A 22,943-nucleotide genomic window follows, 5' to 3' on the forward strand; every position below is an offset into this window, starting at 1 on the left:
GTCTAACTGCTTTCAAAATTTTCTCTTTCATCTTAACTTTAGTGGGAGGGCTTAAGTTTCTTAAGTTGAGATGGTGCCTAAGAATTTGCATTTCTTTTCTTTTCTTTTCTTTTTTTTTTTGAGACAGAGCCTCACTCTGTTGCCCAGACTAGAATACCTTGGTGTCAGAACTCATAGCAACTTCAAACTCTTGGGCTCAAGTGAGGCCCTTGCCCCAGTCTCCTGACTAGTTGGGACTATAGGCACCTGCCATGACTCCCTGAAAAATTTTCTTATTTTTAGTAGAGATGAAGTCTCACTCTTGCTCTGGCTGGTCTTGCACTCCTGAGCTCAAGCAATCCACCTGCCTGGGCCTCCTAGAGTGCTAGGATTATATGTGAGAGCCACTGGACCAGCTGAATTTGCATTTCTAAGAGGTGATGCTGATGCTGTTCTGGAGAACACACTTTGAGAACTTCATTTCTTGCTATGAGCAAAAGCAACAAGTTCCATCTAACATTAGTAAGCTTATACTGTGGGCTAAAAAGGAGAGCGCTGGTAATGGAGTCCCACCTGCGCAAGGTCCATCGGGAGCCTGTATTCAGTACATGCCCTTACGGGAATCGTCTCCCTTTCAAAATCTGGGCAATTATTAAGATTGATGCTGATGTCTCTAGGAACATATATTTAACGAAACAATTGGCAGTTTTTAGACTATGAAAGAGAAATCAGCCAGACAACATCCTTGTTTAAGTACAATTTGCAAGGGCACCGTGTTGGCAGGAGGCAGCCAGTTTGCAGAGTTGCCAACACTTGCCTTAGCTGGAATCTGTGCTTGCTAAATGAAACCACAGAAGGGATATTTACCAACTTCTACAGAGCAGGATGCATTTTTCTCTACTGAAAAAAAGTTGCAAAAGTTACTTCATGAGAATTTCCCACACTGGCTTTCTTGAGAAACAAGTCAGATCATGTGTGTTCCATTAGTCTAAAAATATTGGGAAATATCTAATCAGTCATACAAATTCCCCTTGTCTGAGTTTACCATTTTCTCCCTTTGAAAATTTCTTATTCGTATTTTTTTCTTCCATTTTTCCCTTTTAAAAAAGAGGTACATTTTCCTGGGCTGCAGGAGACAATGAACTCTAGGAGACTGTTCCAAGCAATCTTTTCTACTGCTGCCATTTCCAGTAGTGAATTCTCACTGAGTTTGGGGCAACAACTGTCCAAACAAGAACCTCCTGGCTATTCAAAGGGAACTTGAGGTTACATAATACCTCTTGGAGTTTTCAGGTGACCTCAGAAACCTGTGAGAGATGTAAACAAACCATGTCATTTGACTTCAATCAAATCTGGATCTCTTTCTCTCCTTTTTAATAATTAAAATGCAGATACAACCTTTTCCCAGAAGAGTGTCTCCTGTAAAGGCTGAGTAATCATATATTTTTGTTCACCTGGAACAGTGGCTGGTTTATCTGAATTCCTCAATTAATTTGCTAATAGTTTCTAACTTGAGCAATTAATTATAAGGTCATCTGTTAAGCCAACTTCTACCTTCCTCTGAGAAAGTATTCTGGTATGCATCCTGCTAAAATGTTCTTTATATCATGTTGAACTAAACATTCTTTCTCTCTCTGTATGTGTTGGTCTAGTTGAAATCTCGGGAGCAACAAAGATCAAATCTTTTAATTAACAGTCTTTACATACTTAAAGATATCATCATGTTGTTGGGAATCAACAAAGTTTTCCCATGAAAGGCCAGATAGTGAGGATTTTATTCTGACTTTTTGAGCAATATGTTTTCTGTTATTATTCAACTCTGCCACTATATCTGGAAAGCAACTCTAGACAAAAGGTAAAAAAAAAAAAAAAAAAATGAGTGTCTGTGAGCCAATAAAACTTTATTACCAAGAACAGGTGACAGAAACATAAACCCAGGTTAGCTGATCCCTAGCTTAGAGGAAATATAGAAGATAGCAAAGTTTTAGAGAATCAATAGAACCAACAGAATAACTATTAGAACTAACAAGAAATTTCATCAAGCTTCCCAGATACTGAATCACTTATATGAATACTAGCAATCCGTCAGGTGTGGTGGCTCACACCTGATGCTGGTAACCCTGGTACTCTGGGAGGCCAAGGCCAGCAGATTACTTTAGCTTAGGAGTTCAAGACCAGCCTGAGCTAAAGAAAGATCCCAGCTCTTAAAACAGCCAGGCATTGTGGCAGGTGCCTGTAGTTCTAGCTAGTCAGGAGGCTGAAGCAAGAGGATCAGTTGAGCCTAAGAGTTTGAGGTTGCTATAAGCTATGATTCCACAGCACTCTACAAAGCAAGACTCAAAAAAAAAAAAAAAAGAAAAAGAAAAGAAAAGAAAAAAGAAAAAACAGAATTTCTGTACATTAGCAATAACTAGAGGATGTGATTAAAAATAAGATATTATGTATAATAGCAACAATAATGATAGAATAAGAAGTAATCAAGACTACGCAACATTTCTCTAGGGAAAATTTTGAACTTTTTTTACAGAAATAGTCCATGGGCAAGACTTGGCCTGTGGGAGGGAGTTTGCCAATTCCTGACTTATACTGTACCCACTGCATAGAATTCTTTTTTTTTTTTTTTTAATTGGTTGTCCAATTTGAATTGGCTGTCTAACTCTTCACAGGAGTTTGGACTTATTCCTGAGACCTGACCAGTTTTCTTTATCCTCAAACTGTGATTATATATGTAATTTCATTGTACCCTTTACCATCCCACAGTAGTTCCTACCCCAGTGGAAACTTCCCTGAATCAGCTTTAATTCTCTATTCTCACCCCAGTATGGCCCCAGTCTCACTTCAGAGTGCATGCAATTGGGCTTCTCAACCAGACTATACTCTGTGAGGGTAGAGAAAGATTTCTGCATCGCTAGTGGCAAGTATACAATACACACTCAGTGAATATTTGTAAGTTAAATGCATGATCAAAAGAACGTCCCGTGTCAACTCTATTCTAGGTTAAACACCTCTACTTTCGTCTTTCATTTCCAATCCCTCTACCATAAACGTATTATTTGGAACTCAACTCAACAACTCCAGTGAAAAAAGAAATCTTACCCTTCACTAATTTGGAGTTCTCTAAGGCTGTAGGTTTCTGGGGACTGAAATCACGCTTTCTATTCATAGCGTAACACACACAATGGGCTCTTAACAGACACTTCCTAAGTGGCTAGCCAGATGACCATCCAAGACCTTTGGCCCCTATGGACCTGAAATGGAATTGGCAGTGCTAGAGGTCTAGGGCTGAGAGCCAAGTTGCTAAGCTTGTCGAACCTTCAAAATATCCAGAGCCATTAAGACGCTATTAAATCCGATTAGCAATGGCAGTTTAGCAAAATATCTCACATCCTTCAGTCATTTAGATTTCTGCTCATAAAACATGTTTTACACCCACAGATCCTTGACTATGATGCTGTTAGGGAATGAAAAACAAGCCACGATTGCTGTGACAAAGCCACACAAAAGTTGCAATTAGAAGTGAGAGTACAGAAAAGCCCAGTGTTTTTGCTATAAACTTTAGATCTTAAAAAACATAAAATTACGTCTAAGTGGAGGGCATATCTGTACTTGTTGCTTATCTAAATGCTAGGTCATCAACAGAAGGTCGTAGATCAAGTCCACAATCTGAAAGCGATTCTCTTAATGACTGGGTTTTTGATCAGACCACGGGGTTAATGAAGTGGACCACAAATAAAGCTGATCTATTCATGAAGACAAACAGTGGCTGTTAATCCCCACGTAAGGATCTAATGCAGTTTGGGGCAATATTGAGAAAGTTTATTTTGAACAGTTGCAGGATCATACTGGAGGATACGTGGTAGTGCATCGGAATATTCCAGAATGTTCTAGGTTTCTCCTTTCCATTTTTAAGGGTTTCTTTGGCCTTAAATTTGGAACTTTGAGGGGAAGATAGTCTTCTGGGCCACTTGGAGGCTAAATGGTCAGAGAGGTGGAGGCCCATGAAAAGGTCTGCTGTGGCCTGAAAGAGTTTCTGCTAGGATTGGTAGTTAGCATTGGGAAGAAGTCCTATCCAATGCAGGCAGAGTTTGATATTATCTGGCATGTGGAAACACTGAAATTGGAGGAAAGTAAGCTACAGTGCTACGACTAGAATCCTAGAAGACATCCACAAAGGGACTTTAGATATAATTTAATATCAATAATTCATTTTTATAGCTGAGGCAATTAAGGAACAAAGAAATGGTTTGCTTTTTCTTGTGAGAGTTGGAGATAGGTCTGGGGCTATCCCATAGGCTCGCACCACCTTTTCTCTGGACTTTTAATCGACACATGTATTTCTGCCTCACCTCAGACTGTTCTGAAACTGCAAGGTGCAGGGGTCATCAAAGCACTTTTCCATTAGGTTAAAGCTAATCGTGAGAAGATAAAATACTTCAAGGCAGACCTTATTCAGTGTTTTCATGGCTAAATAAAATTAGGCTGGGGAAAATAGGTCAGGACTTAGGAAAACATGGTCAATTATATAAATTATATTTGAGAACATAAATATAATTTTTTTTTGAGAGTCTCACTATGTTGCCCTTGGTAGCGTGCTGTGGTATCACAGCTCACAGCAACCTCAAACTCTTGGGCTTAAGCGATTCTCTTGCCTCAGCCTCCTGAGTAGGTGGGACTACAGGCACCTGCCACAATACCCGGCTATTTTTTGATTACAGTTGTTATTGTGTTTAGCAGGCCCGGGCCAGGCTGAAACCTGCCAGCCTCAGTGTATGTGACAGGTGCTCTACTCACTGAGCTATGGGCACCGAGCCCATAAATATAAATTTTAAATAATTTCTATCTTAAAGTATAATGAACATTTAGAAAAGTGAAATTTGCATTTTAACCTCAAAAGACAACATGGCTAGTGTATATATACATATATGCCTCCAACGTTATATGCTTACCAGTATAAAGATGGAAAGAGAGGAGAGAAAGGGAAAGAGAAAGAACAGAGAGAGAATTTGAAACTCTAAGATAGTGGGAATCCCATTCTTTCTGGTCTTATAGCATCTCTTAGATATAGATAATATTCAAAATTATTTAACAATCAGTGTGTACAGCATGGGCTCATCAGACAGATACAAGCTGTAAACTTCTTAACATTCATCTTGGTTCTAACAAGCAAAATAAAGAATGGCCAAACCAATCTCCAGCCAGTCTCAAGAAAACATAGTAAAAAGGCAAAAGCTAAACAATGATTTTATTCATGCTCAGTTATGTACCTATGTATGTGATGTTCATAAATACCATAACAAACATTAAGACTGTCGTAATCTCTGTTAATTCTTTGCCTCTTTAAGCGTTATAAAGAGAGTTGGCGGTAGTACCTAACAGCAGAAGAATTTATCATATAAGGCGATTACTTCTTTAGTAGTAATGCTATATGGGTGGTCTGTTACCTTTGTTTATAGAAATTTAGGAACAGTTCTTTCTGATCTCTGTAGAAAGCACACACTAGAAACAGTTCATCATTGTTAATAACCATAAATTGGGCTAATACTGATCAATGGACTCACTTTAGTACTTGCAGTGATAATAAACATGATGTACTTTTCCCAAAGAAAATCTTTTCCTTTTACGGCACCTACACAACAGGGCCCCTTTTGCATATAACAAGTTATATCCATTTTTAAAGTAGATTTTAGAATATTTAGATCAGTAATTGTAATTTCTGATTTAAAATTCTCTCACATTTCTCTAACATCTCTCAATTTTATACTTCCTTAAGGTGATAAATGAATAGCACAGTTATTTGGAAGAAGTCCCCAAACACAGTCTTTAAAAATCATAAAGAAAAAGAAACAAAGTAAGTATGTAAATCTATAGGCCCAAACAGCCTTTTCTGAACTTCTGCTAAATGGCTTGGGAGGAGGTGTCTAAGAATCTTCCCTGACGCTGTCTTTCTTGCCCTACTTCTCTGGTCTGCTCCGTTCCCTTCTTTTCTAAAAAATAAAGAGATAAAGTTGGGTGATCTCAAAAGTGCCCTCTAGGTCCAATAATTTGAGTATCACTCCTCTACCAATGTTTGAAACATCTGAAAAATCTATCATCATTGCAGAAAAGTGAGAAACTACAGAGAAGCCGAAAATTTGAATTTTTTTTTCCTGTCAAACAACTTAAATTTTAACATCTATCAGGCATTCTAGAGAGTACTATTCCACGTTTCTTTGCTATTTACCCACACATATTTTTTTAAAAAACAAGGATAATACTATCTGTGTACTATTATAAGCTGTCTTACAAAAATATAATTTGTTAAGCGTATCTTAGGTAAAAAAGTTGTCAATATTATACAATTTCAACACACTTTATATGTAATTTAACACTCAAAACAATTCTCTGAGGTGGAGACTATTTGCCTCATTTTCCTGATGAGGCATCAGAGCATAGGGGTGTTAAAGGGACACATCCAGAGTCACAAGCTAATAAGTGGTGGGGCTCTGTTCCACCTGGACAGCCCAGTTCCTTCCCCTCGGCCCCACGTTTGAGTCATGATACGAGATGCAGGAAGGAGTGAGCCACATGAAGAGCTGGGAAAAGGGAACACGGAGCACCAAGGTCTTGCCAAACTCTACCGTACTGGGGGCAAGTGGTAAATATGACCAGTGGGCCAGACATGGGACAGACACGTCATACCTGACACCTATCAGGACCTGTTCTCAGCCAAAGTTTCCTGTTCACTGTTCACGACTCACTGTGACCTTTTTGGTGGCTGGAAACAGTGAATCATAGTCCAGCACTGCTTAGCTGGAACTCCAAATATATATTGGGGTAATCTAGTTTGCTAAGCTACATCTGCTCTTAGCAAGGGAAATGACTAGGGTGGAAATTAGTTCAATTCCGCTTCAGACCGCTTTGTCTTGTGCATCCACATGCTGAAGCAAAAGGCAGAGGTGAAATTCTGAGTGCACGTCAATGACCAGAATGTACAAATTCTCTACCTGCCTGGCACTTACCAGTCTAAAGGAGTCTCTAATACCAGAATTTGCACAACAGTAATTTCATTTTGTTTATCCTGACAGAATAGATTTTGACAAGAGTGTCATCTTTATTTTGCAATCTTTTCTTGATTCTACATTTTCCCTTTGTCTCACCTCCAGGAAAGACTTTCCTGGGCTTAGTCATCTAGTTCTAGGATCCATTTTATGTGCTCTAGCCTTAAAAGGGAAAGATACTACAAATCTCCACCGTGCAGCTCTCACGGAAATTAAATGAGTGGGGATTCATGGCTGAAGAATGAGATCTTCAGTCTGCTAATTTCTGGATAAAATATTCTAATAAAAAACATTCATTATATCTGTTAAGGTACACTAGACAAGGCGAGATAAATTGAACAGCCAAGCAAAAGGCGGCGTTGTCGCCAACTTGAAGTGTCCCTGATGATGGGAGAGCTCTCTGTTCCATCTTTGTGGAGCAGCAGTTCTGCGTGGTATCTGTCCTCAGCTACGTGGTAGCACATCGAGGTCACTAGGGCACTGCACCCATGACTTCATGCACCAAAACAGATAATGGCACTAAACAAATATTTTGGCATATGTGCATTTTGGGTAGAGGCTAGAGCAGCTGTATTTTTAAATAATTTCTTATAAAATGCCACTGGAGTATTATTTTTTGAAAGCTTCTTCATGTGTAGACCAGGAGACATAACAATGATAGCTTTTGACAGAACTGATTGATACCTTGCTAATTTTCTCTCTAAACTAAAATAAGTTTTCAGTTTTATTTAACATAATGCAGCTTAATCTAATGTATTAATTCAACATTTGCCACGTGGCAAGCATTTTGCTGGGGACTAATACAAAGTTGGATGAAAACTATGATCTTTCTTTGATCATAATGTGAACATGGTGGGGAAGGGAAGCTGACAAGTGAACACGAATACAACGGATGAATATTATAGCAGAGAAATGGATGAAAAAAACACAAACCAAGTAATTCTTTCCATTGCCAATGGAAAAGTTACATACTGGGCTTTACAGGTCATGACTAAAATGATATTTTTGATTGTTCCCTTGCAAACTTGTTCAGTAAAACCATTTCAGAAATGAAATTCTCATACACTTGGTGGTTGTGCTAGAAACCTATATGTCATCCTTGATTTTCTCTCCCCTACCTCCCACAACCAACACGTCAGCAAGTCCTGGCAGCCTTAACTGCAAACTACATCCTGAATCCATTTGTCTCCCTCTGCAGTCACTCCCTAGTTCAAGCCACTGTCACTTTCCAACTAAATTACTGCATAAGTAGTCTGGTTACACTTCCAGTTTCCAATGTTGCTTGTGGAAAGTCCATTTTCCACATAGTAGCTAAGCACTCTTTTATTTATTTATTTAGACAGTCTCACTCTGTTGCCCCAGGCTGTAGTGTCATAGCTCACAGCAACCTCAAAGTCTTGGGCTCAAGTGATAATTTAGCCCAGGCTCCCCAATAGCTGGGACTAGAGGGGCCCACCATTGTACTTGGTTAGTTTTCCTATTTTTAGTAGAGACAGAGCCTCACTCTTGTTCAGGCTGGTTTTGAACTACTGAGCTCAAGCAATCCTCCTGTTTCAGCCTCCCCAACTGCTAGATTACAGGCATGAGCCACCTCACTTGGCCAAAAAGTGTTTATCTTTGAAGAAACCGGAAGGAGCAGCATCAGTTATCCAAGTGGGAGCTTTTCAGTTGGAGGTAAGAACATACACATGTATAAAAATCCATGGTAGGCAAAAACATGGAACTCCTAGAGTTTGGCATACAATAGTACGTTTAAAAAGCACATGGAGTCTTGGCACCTATAATTCAAGCAGCTAGGGCACCAGACACATACACCGGAGCTGGTAGGTTCAAATCCAGCCCAGGCCCGCCAAACAACAATGACAACTATAACCAAAATATAGCTGGGTGTTGTGGAGGAAACAGCAGCTACTTGGGAGGCTGAGGCAAGAGAATCATTTCACCCCAAGAGTTGGAGGTTGCTGTGAGCTGTGATGCCACAGTGCTCTACCCAGGGTGACAGCTTGAGTCTCTGTGTCAAAAACAAAAACAAAGAAACAAAAAGCACACGGTGATTTGCTGAATATTGTTAAGTCATTTAGATGAGTAAGGTGAAATTCACATATTTTCTTGATATAGTCTCACAGTAGGGTGAGTAATTAAAACTTCTGTCTCACACGAGCCTCCTAGTCTGCATTTAATGAATAAAATTGTTCAACCTTTCACTTCATTCTGCGTGGGAGAGAAACAAGTAAATTCCTTTTTTATTTACGTTTACCTAAATCCACATTCCACTCTTACTGAGATTAGCAATTAAGATTTCTAATTAGTTTTCCAAAATGGATTCACAGGCTTATTTCTTACACAAGTGGAGAAAATACGGTCACAAAACCTAGAAAGCATTAAATTTTTCTGAAATCTAATTTAGAAAATCAAGCTTTGTGTGCCATTAACATAACATCTTTCCACACTAAGCTTGTGGTCACAAAAAAAACAAATTAACAAAATTACATAGAAAACTCACCATCATTTCTCAGTATTAGGGGCGTGGGTGGTCCTAGGACCTTGTGGTTTGTGACAGTGTTGGTGACCACACAGGTATAATTCCCAACATCTGATTTTTCTACTTTGGCAATGTACAGGTTCCCAGTTTCTTGAGAAACGAAGCGGCGATTGTCCTGATAGGAAGGGTATTCATTGAAGATCCATGCATAGCTCAGCTCTGAAAGTAAAAAGAATCTCCATTACGAATATGTCTTTCAGTCCCATAACGCAGCAGTATTCACGAAAGAAAGGGTTGAGCTACAGATTCATGCTGTTGTTTCATCATTCTTTTTCAGCTCTCGAAATATAAATAGGAAATAATCACAGTCCCCGTAATGCATTTTCCTGGTCTTCCCACTGTTAATCAGTAAGGTTTTATTTCTAGAGAATTAGAAGATCTGGATTGATCTGATAGTTGATTAAAAGAGGCCCGACCCTTTTAAGTCAAGGGGATTTGTATTTATAGTTTGCTAAGCATGGCCAAGCACCATTCAACACATGCTAAGCTAATGTCCAAATTACAATTCAAGGAGTCTATAATCTTGATATAGTAATGCCAAAAGCCATCCTGGAAACTATTTAGATCATGCTTCTCCTTTTATGTATAATAATCATTACAGTGTATCATAATACCATGTATCTGCATAGCTCTTTCTTGTTCCCAAGTACATTTGATAGTTTTCCTTTAACTGAGAAACTCTGACGCAGAAGAGTTTAACCTAAACTCTTAGCCCCGTTAAAGGAAGAATAATTCCTGAGTTTCAGCGCAGTATTCTCCTAACATCTCCTACCGTCAACTCAAATCCTCACTCTCTTCTTTCTAAGGCTGAACATTCTGCCATCATTTTAGTGAGATGATGGTTTAAGACCACAGCAAACAGTGACTGACAAGTGGATTGATTCCATAAACGTACATCTGTCTTTTTCAAATTAGGTGAAAATTATTTTATCAGTAAAGGAATTAATATGAAACAGTGATCAAACTGCAGCCTTTCAAAAATACGCACTCATTCCAGAACGGCGATGGGATGAATGGACTAGGCAGCTATACCTGAAAATATTCCTTCGGAAAAGTTCTAGTTTTTCATAAAAAGTTAGCTAAAGGTTTTGTGAATGAACACATGAGCCCATGCTTTCAGTGGCAGAGAGAAAGCCTGAATGACAGTGACTTTACATGATTTGCAGCATTGAACTACTGTGCTCTAAGGAAATCGAACTTCTTTAGCGTCAGGTATTCCATTACTCCTCTCTTTAAAGTGTGGTCTCTAGATGTGTCCAAAGCTGGGCAAATGATGATATATTAGCACTGACTAGGCAACATGTCTTCAAAAATTACTTGTTGTTGGGAGCACGAGAGATTAATTAGATGCAAAGGGAGCCCCCCACCCTGCCCCTGCCCTGTTTCAGAACTTGTTGGCCGAGTTATTTTGTGTCACTCTTTAATATGATCCTGGGCTAAAGTCTATCAGGGGTCCTTAAACTTTTTAAACAAAGGGCCAGTTCACTGTCCCTCAGACCGTTGGAGGGCCAGACTGCGGGCCCCAGGACAAGTCAGCTGCTAAGCAGGACAGGCAGCGGCGGCAAAACACCCCAACACCCGGCGGGCTGGATAAATGTCCTCAGTGGGCTGCATGTGGCCTGCAGGCCATAGTTTGAGGACACCTGGTCTAAATGCATGAAGTGTCCTTGGAAAATGGCAGGCAGGTCACTTTAGCTTTGTATAGAGAACACTAATTGCTATAAAAGACGTCTTATTGTTTAATCGTTCAACAAGTCCCAATTGTACTTGACCTCCGCCACTAAATGTGCCACAGGAAACATATTCTGCCTTAATAATCTGCTGTTTACATACAAAGGAGGGTCATGCAGATTGCCTTCCCTTTATCACTGGATTATAACATTTCCACATGCTTTATTTTTGAGAGATATAATTATGATTAGATGAGAATAGCTCATCATTTTATTTACAAATGTGCATGTAATTAGAAGTAACCCCATGCTGATGTCAAGAGGATATTCAGTGTAAATAAGCAAGTGCTTCCCAGCAAGCCAGTTATTCTCTCAAGAAACTGTAACCTAGAGAAGGAAAAACCCATAGAATAGGTCATGAAGAAGTACAACCCTGTATAGCAGGCGCCCAATAAAAGCAGGAGATTTTAACAATCAGCACTGCAGATGACGTACTTCTTCCTTACTCAGTAAGTGAGTTTCAGGCAAAACCAGCAATCTCTCAGCACCTCAATTTTCTCCTATGCACAGTGAGAAGAACACTGCCTATCCCCTAATTAGTTATAAGAGAGTTTTAAGTACAAATTAGCATCTCCAAAGTCACAGGGTAGATGTTAGAAAGTAATTTACCAGCACCATATTAATCAACCCATACCTCTCTCCAAGGAGAATTGTAATAAAATACAGGGAACTCTATTTCTTTTCCCTGAATAACTTTTGAGGACTGTTGCTAGTGACTAGTGGTTGTGAGGCTTTGAGGAGGCTCATTTAGCAAAGAGAAAGGGGGATGAGGAAAAAAGGCATCTGCTTTGTTATTTTTCTAGTGGATGGGAAAACAATAGGATACAAGAAAACTAAAGTCCACACCTGTGTTATGTACGGGAAGCCATTTAGACTCTCACCTTCAACTTCTGAATTCACACACACACAAAAAGGATAATTTTCTTTTCTTTTCTTTAATTATTTTTTATTAAATCATAGCTGTGTACATTAATACGATCGTGGGGTGCAATGGGCTGGTTTTATATATAATTTGAAATATTTTCATCAAACAGGTTAACACAGGCTTCACAGCATTTTCTTACTTATTGTGTTAAGACATTTGTATTCTACATTTAGTAAATTTCACATGTACCCATGTAAGATGCACCGTAGGTGTGGTCCCACCAATTATCCTCCCTCCACCTATCCTTCCCCCTCCCTATCCCCTTTCCGCATATTCTTGGGCTATAATTGGGTTATAGTTTTCATATGAAAGCCGTAACTTGGTTTCATAGTAGGGCTGAGTAGACTGGATACTCTAATGGCATCCAGGTGTGTGGTGAGGATCTGTTTATGGAAAAGCACTCTGAATTCTCTAAATGGCTGCATAGATGTTAGTATTATTGGGTTGCACTTCACCAGGTTAATCTTTTATAAAAGTGAACATTAAAAAAATTCAATTAACAAAATAAGTTACCTCCTTTGGCTTCACTGCTCTCAGTGATTTACATAACTTACTGCTTTGGTGGGAGATGCAAGCAACCCTCAGTGCGTCCTGCAGCAATTCCTGAACTGTGGTCCCTGGTTATTAATTCCCTGTTTTAGAGCTTCACGACCCCCAAATTCAAACAGGCTACATGGTCAAATGATTTCGAGAAGCACTGGATTAAACAGTTAAAGAGATTTTTACATTTTTTTTTTCTTTTAAGACTGGCAAGAGATTTTATCATGTCGAGGTCCTTGAAATTCCTGGGAGAGAGTTAAAGCATCCAAATTTACTTGATCTGGAATTATCAGCATCATCACCTGCACCCCGCCCACTCATGCACAGCTTTTTTGAAACATCTATTAATAGCTCACCAAACCTAGTTTGGGAAACCCTGATGCAATAAGTATAATATAATGATCGTGAACTCTATTACTTTGGTTTTGCGGAAAAACATTAAGTACCATTAAATAGAATAACAGAAATCAGCAAAAAGTTGAATTAAAGTTGTAAATTTCTGAAGTTGTAACAATTTAACACTATAACCATTTTTCATGTAGCAATAAGGGGCACAAACCATAGCTGCCAAAAACATCCTCAAAAGAACATATTAAGGATCCTAACTAACATCAGTTTTAACATCTGACTTCTGTCAATAAGGGGGAAAGTTCTAGCTGGTGTACAGTGAGCTAAGGGCTGAGCTCCCAAGACAAGGGGGCAATCTCTAGCCTAGGTATTAACTTTCTCACAGCAAATATCACCACCTGTAATATCGTCCTTTTATTTATGTGTGCAGGGCAATCAGGAAAGAGCAGGAGGGATTTAATGTACTAATACTGCAGATATCAGAGCAGGCAAAAAGCATAAGAAAGCTGAAAAGTGTCCACTAGGTCACTTGTCCTATTTCCTCATTTTAAAGATTTGAAAATTCTGAGGCCTTGAAAGAGTAAGTTTGGAGCACCAGAAAGTGGCCAAGCAGACTGACTACAACCTCGAGTCCTTCAGTCTAAGCTCCCATTCCAACGCTCCACCTAGAAAACGGTAAGAGCTCTTGACATTTGAAAAGTAAAGAGCTAGTATTGTTATATCACTCCCAGACAATTCAGATTTCCCCTAAGAACTAAAATCTATTTTTATCAGAGCAAAACATTAATCCAGTGGGCTCCATGAAATGCTATCAGCATTCTGAAAAATAAAGCCAAGTAAATAAAACAAAATAAATTCTCATGTGCTGCAGCAGTGAGCAAGAAGTACCCCACTCAGTTTGATTTCCTTAGGGACTTCCATGCAATATTTATACTTACTCAAACTTGACAGATTTCTTTTGATAAGTTTTCACACACTTAATTGCTCTGGAAGTGACAGACAGTTTCTGTCCCATTGGCAATTTGTAACAACTGAATAAACAGATACTTGGAATGCAATATATTAAATAGATGGTGAGACTTCTGATGCTCAACTGGAAAACACTAAGACTCATTATAATGTGATATTCATTAAGGTAGAAAGATCTAGAGATGGTTTTCTGATTTGCAGCATCCAGCTCTGTTGGAAATTAACTTTAATTGGTGCCTTCTTCCGTATCTTTGGGTCAACTGTAAAGGATGTTCAGTTATTTTTTCATTTTTTGAAGAACACACCAATCAAGCAATTTTGGGGATGGATCCTCTTAACTCGTTCTTTTTTTTTTTTTTTTACACGGAGCCTCAAGCTGTCCCCCTGGGCAGAGTGCCATGGCATTACAGCTCACAGCAACCTCCAACTCCTGGGCTCAAGCGAGTCTCCTGCCTCAGCCTCCCAAGCAGCTGGGACTACAGGCGCCCACCACAACGCCTGGCTATTTTTTGGTTGCAGCCATCATTGTTGTTTGGCAGGCCCGGGCTGGGGATTCGAACCGGCCACCCTAGGTGTATGTGGCTGGTGCCTTAGCTGCTTGAGCCACAGGCGCCGGCCAAACTCGTTCTAGCACCAATTTCTTCCTAGAGCTGTACTATGCTTTATTATGTTCTGGGTCATACATATCTCAGGGGTAGGTTATCGCTTTCATATGAAAGCTATAAATTAGTTTCATAATAGGGCTGTGTACATTGGATACTTTTCTTCCATTCTTGTGAATCCTCAAAATTTTAAATCTGAAAGGATCTTTGTTCCAACCCCCTCAGTGTTACAGACCATGATCACAATCACTCATTTGATAAATGGCAGGGATGAAATAGGCAACCTCAGTATTCAGAAGAGCTGGTTCTGTTAGAAAGCTCAGTGCTTCTCTAAGATTTTATCAAGGAGCTGGAAGAGGTCAATTTTCCTTATCTGCAATTTGAGGGAGTAGCATTAAATGATCTAAGTCTCTTCCAGCATGAACATTCTATAAATTCTCCCTATGTGTCATCAAATACAACATCCTCATTTGAAAAATACAGGGACATGCAAAGAAACACAGTAACTTGTGGGTGGCGCCTGTGGCTCAAAGGAGGAGGGCGCTGGCCCCATATGCCGGAGGTGGAGGGTTCAAACCCAGCCCTGGCTAAACCCCCCCCCCAAAAAAAAAAAAAGAAAAAAGAAAAAGAAAAAGAAATGCAGTAACTTGCTAGGAATCACAAAGTTAGTTTTTTGGCAAGGTCAAAAAACAGAACACAAGATTATCCTGAGCCAGAGTGAGACCCCGTCTCTAAAAATAGCTGGGCGTTGTGGCAGGCGCTTGTACTCCCCGCTACTCAGGAGGCTGAGGCAAGAGAATCGCTTAAGCCCAAGAGTTGGAGGTTGCTGTGAGCTATGACTCCATGGTGGCACTCTACTGAGGGTGCCAAAGTGAGACTGCTTCAAAACAAACAAACAAATAAAAAGAAACAGAACACAAGATTCTTTTGGCACTTTTTTCTTTCTAATTAAAAAAAAAACTTCTTGTAAATGGATTGGCAAGTCATTATGATTGATAAATGTTATAAATTATGAGCAAACTAAAAAAGCCTCCCCCAAAGCTAGATCAGTTGCAGGAACCTCAAGAACTAACTAGCACTAGTGATTACATACAACACACAGGTAGCAGGAGAGTGCAGAGTGTGTTGTATGAAAGGTTTGTGAGCTGTCTCGAGAAGACTTTGGCTTCTGAGAGAGGAAGCCCCTGGCTGTCACTAATTGTACCATGACACCAAGTGATGGATGCAAAGCCCTAGGTGAGCTGTCATCCAGTGAACAATGCTTTGGGAAACAGGAGTGAAAGGGACGAATCTGAGAGGAGCTGGAATCTGAAGGGGTGGAGATAGGAGCGATATTGTATCTCTATTAAAATTAGAAGACAGATGAATGAATACAGAACATCTATAATGATGGCAATCATCTTTTGCAGCCAAGGTCATTGAAATCATGCCTGAAGACGTCAGGACTCCTATAATGAATGCTCTGTGCCCAGAGAACTTGGTTTAGGCAGGTCTCCAGCGCCACACAGCACCATCCGTGGTCCAGACTCTTTTCATTATGTATTAGTGCTGAGGAGAGGAGGGATGACATGTAGCTGTCACTTGGACCAGCAGTTACACTTCTACACCAAGGCTGACATTTATAGTGGACTCCGCCAGGCACAGACGCAGAATCATTCTCAATGCCGTGCTTCAGGCGATCATCTCCAATCAATTTGTGTGGCCACATCAAGTCAAACCTTCCAACCATCTTCACAGTACTGACTTTGGAGAAGTGAAATAGTGACCATAGGAGGTAAGGATTAGATAAAGCCTGGCACTAAATCTCACCCAAACTTGTATCAGGCATTTCTAAAAATGAGGCCTCTGACTAAGGGGCTCCCCACTTTGTTCAAGGATATTTTTACTTGTTCACACGTGGCCACGGAGGTGTGAAAGTGAAGGCCAAAGGGGCATTTTCGAGTCCCTCATGCTGCTCTTGAATGCTGCTCTCGAGTATGGCTCACAATCCCCCCCACCTTTTGCATGTTACTTCCTGTTTTCTTGCCTTTATTTTACTGGGGTAAATTTGGGCATTTTTCTGGGGTAAGGAATTTAACTCAAAAGCAGTGTAAAACATTGTTTGGACCACAAGCCAAATGCAAGCATGTGATGGAATAGTATATTAAACTCCTATGAATAGTAAAGGTAAATGGAAAGACTCCCACTAAATTTTGCACTTGCAGGATACGCTCCCCATTGCCAGGAGGAGATTCTGGCTCTTCTTTGCTCTCCAAACTGTATCAGTGGTGAAGTTTGAGAACTCTTACCTACATCTGTAGCCAGTAAACTCTGCATCCTCTAAGAGAAGTCATATATATATTTTTTCAAACAGAAAAGCATCCTTTTTGTTAGCAAGTTCCGACTCTTGAGTAGAGGCTGACAAGTGACAGCTCATAGAACAGACTTAGCTTGACAAGCGTATGTGTCTTTTATAGTTTCCCCATGTTTTAAAAACAGTGACAATCCAAAGGAAATGGAATCAGGGCGTCAAACAGATAGCTGCACTCCCACGTTCCCTGCGGCGGTCTCACAATAGCCGAGATACGGGTCCAACTAAGTGTCTGTCACTGGATGAATGGAGAAAGAAAATGCAGCATATATACACAATGGAATAGTACTTGGCTATAAAAAAGAATGAAATTCTGTCATTCGCAGCAACACAGCTGAATGTGGAGGACATTGTGCTAAGTGAAGTAAGCCAGGCACAGAAAGACAAATATTACAAGAGCTCACACGTCTGTGGCATCAAAACAATTTGAACTCATAGAAACAGACAGTACAATGGTGGTTACCAGGGGCTGGGGAGCAGGGAGGTTGGGGAAAGTTGGTGACAGAATATAAAATTTCAGTTACATAGGACACATAAGTTCAAGAGATCTATTGTCAATATGGCTACAATTGTTAATAACAATGTATTATATTTTTGAAACTTGCTGAGAGTAGATTTTAAAGGTTTTCAGCATAAAAGAAAAGTATCCACGCCAACATCTGTAGTTTTGGGACTTTGTAATGTGGGCTACTCTTACTGGAGTTAGATGGTATCTCAACATGGTTTTGATTTGCATTTCTCTGATGATTAAGGATGATGAGCATTTTTCATGTGCCTGTAGACCATGTGCCTGTCTTCTTCAGAGAAGCTTCTGTTCAAGATGTTGGTGTGGATGTGGAGTAAAGGGAACACTTCTGCACTGCTGGTGGGAATGCAAGCTAATACATTCCTTTTGGAAAGAAGTTTGGAGAACACTCAAGGATCTAAAAATAGAACTTCCATTTGATCCTGTAATTCTTCTACTAGGAGTATATCCAAAAGACTAAAAATCACTTTGCAACAAAGATATTTGCACCAGATTAGTCATTGAAGCTCAATTCATAATTGCCAAGTCATGAAAGAAGCCCAAGTGCCCATCGACCCATGAATGGCTTAATGAATTATGGTATATGTATACCATGGAATACTATGCAGCCTTAAAAAGATGGAGACTTGACCTCTTTTACGTTTACATGGATGGAGCTGGAACATGTTCTCCTAAGTAAAGTATCTCAAGAATGGAAGAAAAAGTATCCAATGTACTCCATACTTTTACAAAACCAATTTCTATTTACTCACACTTTCTTATGTAACATAGATCACAACTATAGCCCAGGATGAAGGAGAGAAATGGAGTGGGAAGGGAGGGGAGGGGGGAGGTTTGATAGAGGGAGGGTAAAAGGCGGGACCATACCTATGGAACATATTGCAAGGGTACAAGTCAAATCTATTAAGTATAGAACATAAATGTCTTAACACAATAATCAAGTAAATGAGGTGAAAGTTATATTAATTAGTTTGATGTAAGCACTCCAAATTGTGTAAAAAAATCAACACATTGTACCCCATATATGCATAAATGTACTCATGATCTACGTGTATATGACTTAATAAAAGGAAAAAAAAAGTACATGAGGTAATGGATGTGTTCATTAGCTTGATGTAGCCGTTCCACAATGTATTCATATTTTGAAACCTCATGCTGTATATCATTTTGTCAATTAAAGAATAACAAAAAAACCACTGAAAAGCAAAGAAACATCTTTATGTGGAGCTTTTCTTGAAACTTAAAACACAGTTGTCCAGTATCAGTCCTCAAGAGCAATCTGGGTGGTGTCGCACAATGCCCCCTATAGCAAGCGGTTCAGAATCACAGGAAGGGCTTGATACAGCACAGAAGCCTGGGTTCCACATTTAGAGATTCTTGTTTAGGAGGTTAAGTGGAGGAAGAGAAGTATTTGAAACTTCTAACAAGTTTCCATGGGATACTGATGCTGGTGGTCTGAAGACCACTGCAGAAACATTGCTTTAAAAGATCTGGATACATGAGGCCCTTAGTCCATCAGGGAAACAACGGGCAGAGCTTGGCACTGGCTGGGCACTGAGTCGCAGGCACCCGGGGTCCAGTTTCCTGCAGTCTCTACCATGCCCTACTGCCATCCGCATAGCAGTCCTATATTACTCTGTAGGCAATTTAGCCTGTCACCCCTGCTTCAGGACACAGACACTCAAACAGCTAAATGGCACTGACCCTTAGTTGCATGCTTTTTGGTGACATGGGAATGGTATTGGAGAATACAAATATAAATTAATGTGAGTATTACATTTTATACAAATATAAATTAATGTGGGATGAAAGGGGGATTGGTGCTGAAACCAAACACAATTGACACTGGAGTGTCTCCCAGTCTCTCAGTGTGGTCAAACCAGCAAAGCCACAGCAGAGAGATGCAGCTTTAGTGGAGGCTGAGGGACCGATGGAAACACTGTCCTTGGGGGATAAAGGATGTTTCTTTCAGTTATTTGATAAAAATTTGTTTTGTTTTGTTGAGGCAGAGTCTCACTTTGTCGAGTAGAGTACTGTGGTATTATAGGTTACAGCAACCTCAAACTCTTGGGCTCAAGCAATTGATCCTCTTGCCTCAGCCTCCCAAGTAGCTGGGACTACAGGTGCCTGCCGCAGAGCCTGTCTGGTTTTTTTTTTTTTTTGTTTTTTTGTTTTTTTGTTTTTATTCGGCCAGGCCTGGGTTTGAACCCATCACCTCTGGTATATGGGGCTGGTGCTCTACTCCTTTGAGCCACAGGCACCACCCGAGCCTGTCTGGTTTTATAAAGACGAGATTTGGCTGATCTCAAAGTCCTGAGCTCAAGCAGTCCACTCCCACTCTGAGTGCTGGAATTACGGACATGAAAATTTGGTGTTTTAAGACAGTCATCGAAGAGCTCAAACACACACCAAGCTCACTTTAGAAGTATTAATTCCTTGAAATGCATGGATACGCTTTGACAGCCAAGTGTAAAATACTTCAGGAGATGTGAAAACTGCAAAAGAAAGAGACACCAATCAAAGTTCAATGCCCGGTTCCAGAAAAGAATATTACTTTTTCTCAGGTGGGGGAATAGAAGAAAAATCAAATGATAAAACTCCTTCAGGTCAACACTCAGGCCTCTTCATACACCTACAGCCCCTCCGTCAGATTCTCTCTCGGAGGGGAGGGTGCATCCAGTCAGCATCTAGTACTCTAGATTTCAGTTTCATGAGGGGTTCTGTTTACTGCCAGGTTCCCCTTACCTGTCACTGGCTTAAGATCATCCTGCTATTTGTCACTTCAGACAGGCAACTTCAGTGCCACTTCAGGCCAACCCACACGCCACTCAGATTAATCCCACTGCGGGGCAGCTCTGAGTCATGTCCCTCCTTCCCACACAAACCCTCTGAGTCCCTCTGCCTCCTGGATCAAGTAAAATGCATCAAGCTTATATCTGAATCCTTCCATAACAGGACCCCACGTTATCTAGTCTTAGCTTCCCACTCTTTTCTCCATGCAAATTTATACTCTGGGGGAGTATCCCTCCAACTAGGCTCTACAAAACCCTAGAGAGGCTAAGGAGGGGCATCTTTGGTAAATGTATTCATACAGTACACAGTATTCCCACAGGGTCACAGTCTAAATGCAAAGATAAGGCACGGGGGAGGGCTCTGCCCATCCATCTGGGCTGTAAGCGGAGAACTGTTTTCTTCTTTTCTTTCTTTTTCGTTTTTGCAATTTGCACTTCCCTCCAAAATTGTCTTTTCAGAAAGCTTTATACCACTCAGAAGGGTTGCTTAAGGTGAAGTGGAAAACAGTTCCAGATCCCCTTGGGTGCTGGGTGGTTTCGCCTCTCTCCCCACCCCACCCCACCCCACCTAAGCTTGAGCTCTTTCTTCTCAGGATGCCCTTCCCTGCTTCTGTCTATCTTAACTACTACCTTCTGCAAAGAGCCATTTTCTGATCTAAAATATGTATGTGGTCTTTTCTCAACAACAAAATAAGCATTTGTTCCTTTTCTGCCTCAGAGCAACTAGCACGTTATTTTACATATTAAAATTTTATCTTTATTGTGTTAAAATGGTTCAGTTACTCAGTTCCTTCCTATCTATCAGACTTGAGTACTGCTTGTGGACAAGACTACATATAGCAGGAGAATATACGATTTGCTCCATGCAATCAACTCAGTAGACGTTAGTTGAATTAAAGTGGAATTCCAAATGTCAGAAGTTCCCTGGAGCAGCAAGATCATTACTGCCCTACAGGCCAGGAGCAGCAGTGAAAAAGAAGTTACCTGTAAATAAGAAGGTACAACACCTCTGACGGTAAATCAAACTCACTGAGATCAGGGGAAGGCCAAAAAAAAAAAAAAAAAGAAAAAAAACTCTGGAAAATCAGAATTCATGTTTTAACTTGGAATCTCTAAACCTTTTCCCAAGCACTCCAATTTGTACAAATAATCGATACATTGAATCCCATAACAGCATAAATGTATTCATGATCTATGTACAAATGACTTAATAAAAACAAGTCTTTCTCTTTCCATTTTTTATGACTCTCTGATGACGTTCTGCTGAGTTCACAAAATGGCAGAAAGAATAGATGACGGATTATACAAGAGTGAGAAGGAGTCAGGAAAGTGGAGAGGGGACGTTAGCCCATCCAGCATACCTTAGCCTACACATGCTGAGGAATTACTGTGTCACCAGATGTCACCAGTGTGACTTGGTCAGATCCCAGTTCCTCCAAAGCGGTAGTAACCCCTGGCCAGAGTAAGATATCTCCACCCACAAGTCAAGTCAACCTGGATCCTGCGAGCCAGGCCATCTCGTCTACCTTACGTAAGGCTCCTTCTATTAAGTTCTCCAGCAGAACCACAGCTTGCTGACTTCTTTATGTTTTTAAAGCACTTTCATATCCAATATCGAATTTGGGGCCCCTGACAATTTTTAAAAATAAGTAGAATAAGGATTAGTTCCATTGGAGGGACAGGGAAAGTACGATGCAGGGAAGTCAGCGTGAGCTATTGCAACACCAGGAAGCAGTGGAATTAGACTTGGGATTCAAAGAGACATCTCCTGAGACCACGGCAGGATTTATTTTCATTTGCTAGAAACCATCACAGCTGCAAACTTCAGCTTAGCTAAACCAATGATGTGGTGGCCCAGGAATGACTGTCGTGACTGAGGTACCAGACCCATGCCTGTAGGAAACTGTGTGGCCCACGACCACCTTGTTTGCTTTCAGACTCCACAGTATCTAACCCCACGTCTACACAAAGGGGGTGCTCAGAATTTCAGGGAATTAGGCCACCCGTTAAATCCTGAAAGATCTGTACATATAAGTCACTTGCATCCTCAGTATTTAAAGATATTTCTAAGGAAAAGGCTCCACAAATCATAATTAACAGAATTTTTGCTTTTTGTCACAGCATCATCAAAATCTGTCTTATTATTTTAAGCTAAGCAATTTCTGGGGAGAAGGAGAATAAAGGAGGATTCAATATGGGAACTTAAATGGATTCTCAGGAATAATGAAAAATTCTGAATGGTGGGAGATGTCAATTAAACTATAATTATTTACACTTTTAAAAGGCTTCAAGCAGTAATATGACTAACCGAGCAAGCTTTCAAGTAATATAATCAACTCCCACACAAGTCACCAATCCACAGCCTTTTCACTGGTTTATTAAACAATTCTACATCCTCCTTAATTAAAGACGTGATCTAAAATTCAGACAATTGACATTTAAATTCTGTGCACGAATTAACCCCTAATCCAATTTGCTAAGAAAATACCGGTTTTCATTAGAACCCATTTCCTTTCCCCACTTCCCTGCAGCTTCCCAGGCCCCAGTGAAACCAGTAACAAAAGCATTTAGCCCAGCGTTCTATGAAGAATGGAATGGTTCTT

At 40.2% G+C, this 22,943-nt stretch overlaps 1 protein-coding gene across 1 annotated transcript in view; it reads right to left on the reverse strand.

Moving 5' to 3' along the window:
* Positions 1-22,943, reverse strand: part of CNTN4 (contactin 4) — a 566,875-nt gene that overhangs the window by 193,759 nt on the left and 350,173 nt on the right. Inside the window, exon 6 of the mRNA XM_003785487.3 lies at positions 9,520-9,717. Within this exon, the coding sequence (XP_003785535.3) occupies positions 9,520-9,717 (198 nt within the window). The remainder of the gene's footprint in view (positions 1-9,519; positions 9,718-22,943) is intronic.

This window comes from Otolemur garnettii, unplaced genomic scaffold (genome assembly GCF_000181295.1).
Source record: "Otolemur garnettii isolate 467f Iridium unplaced genomic scaffold, OtoGar3 scaffold00015, whole genome shotgun sequence".
Taxonomy (NCBI): domain Eukaryota; kingdom Metazoa; phylum Chordata; class Mammalia; order Primates; family Galagidae; genus Otolemur; species Otolemur garnettii.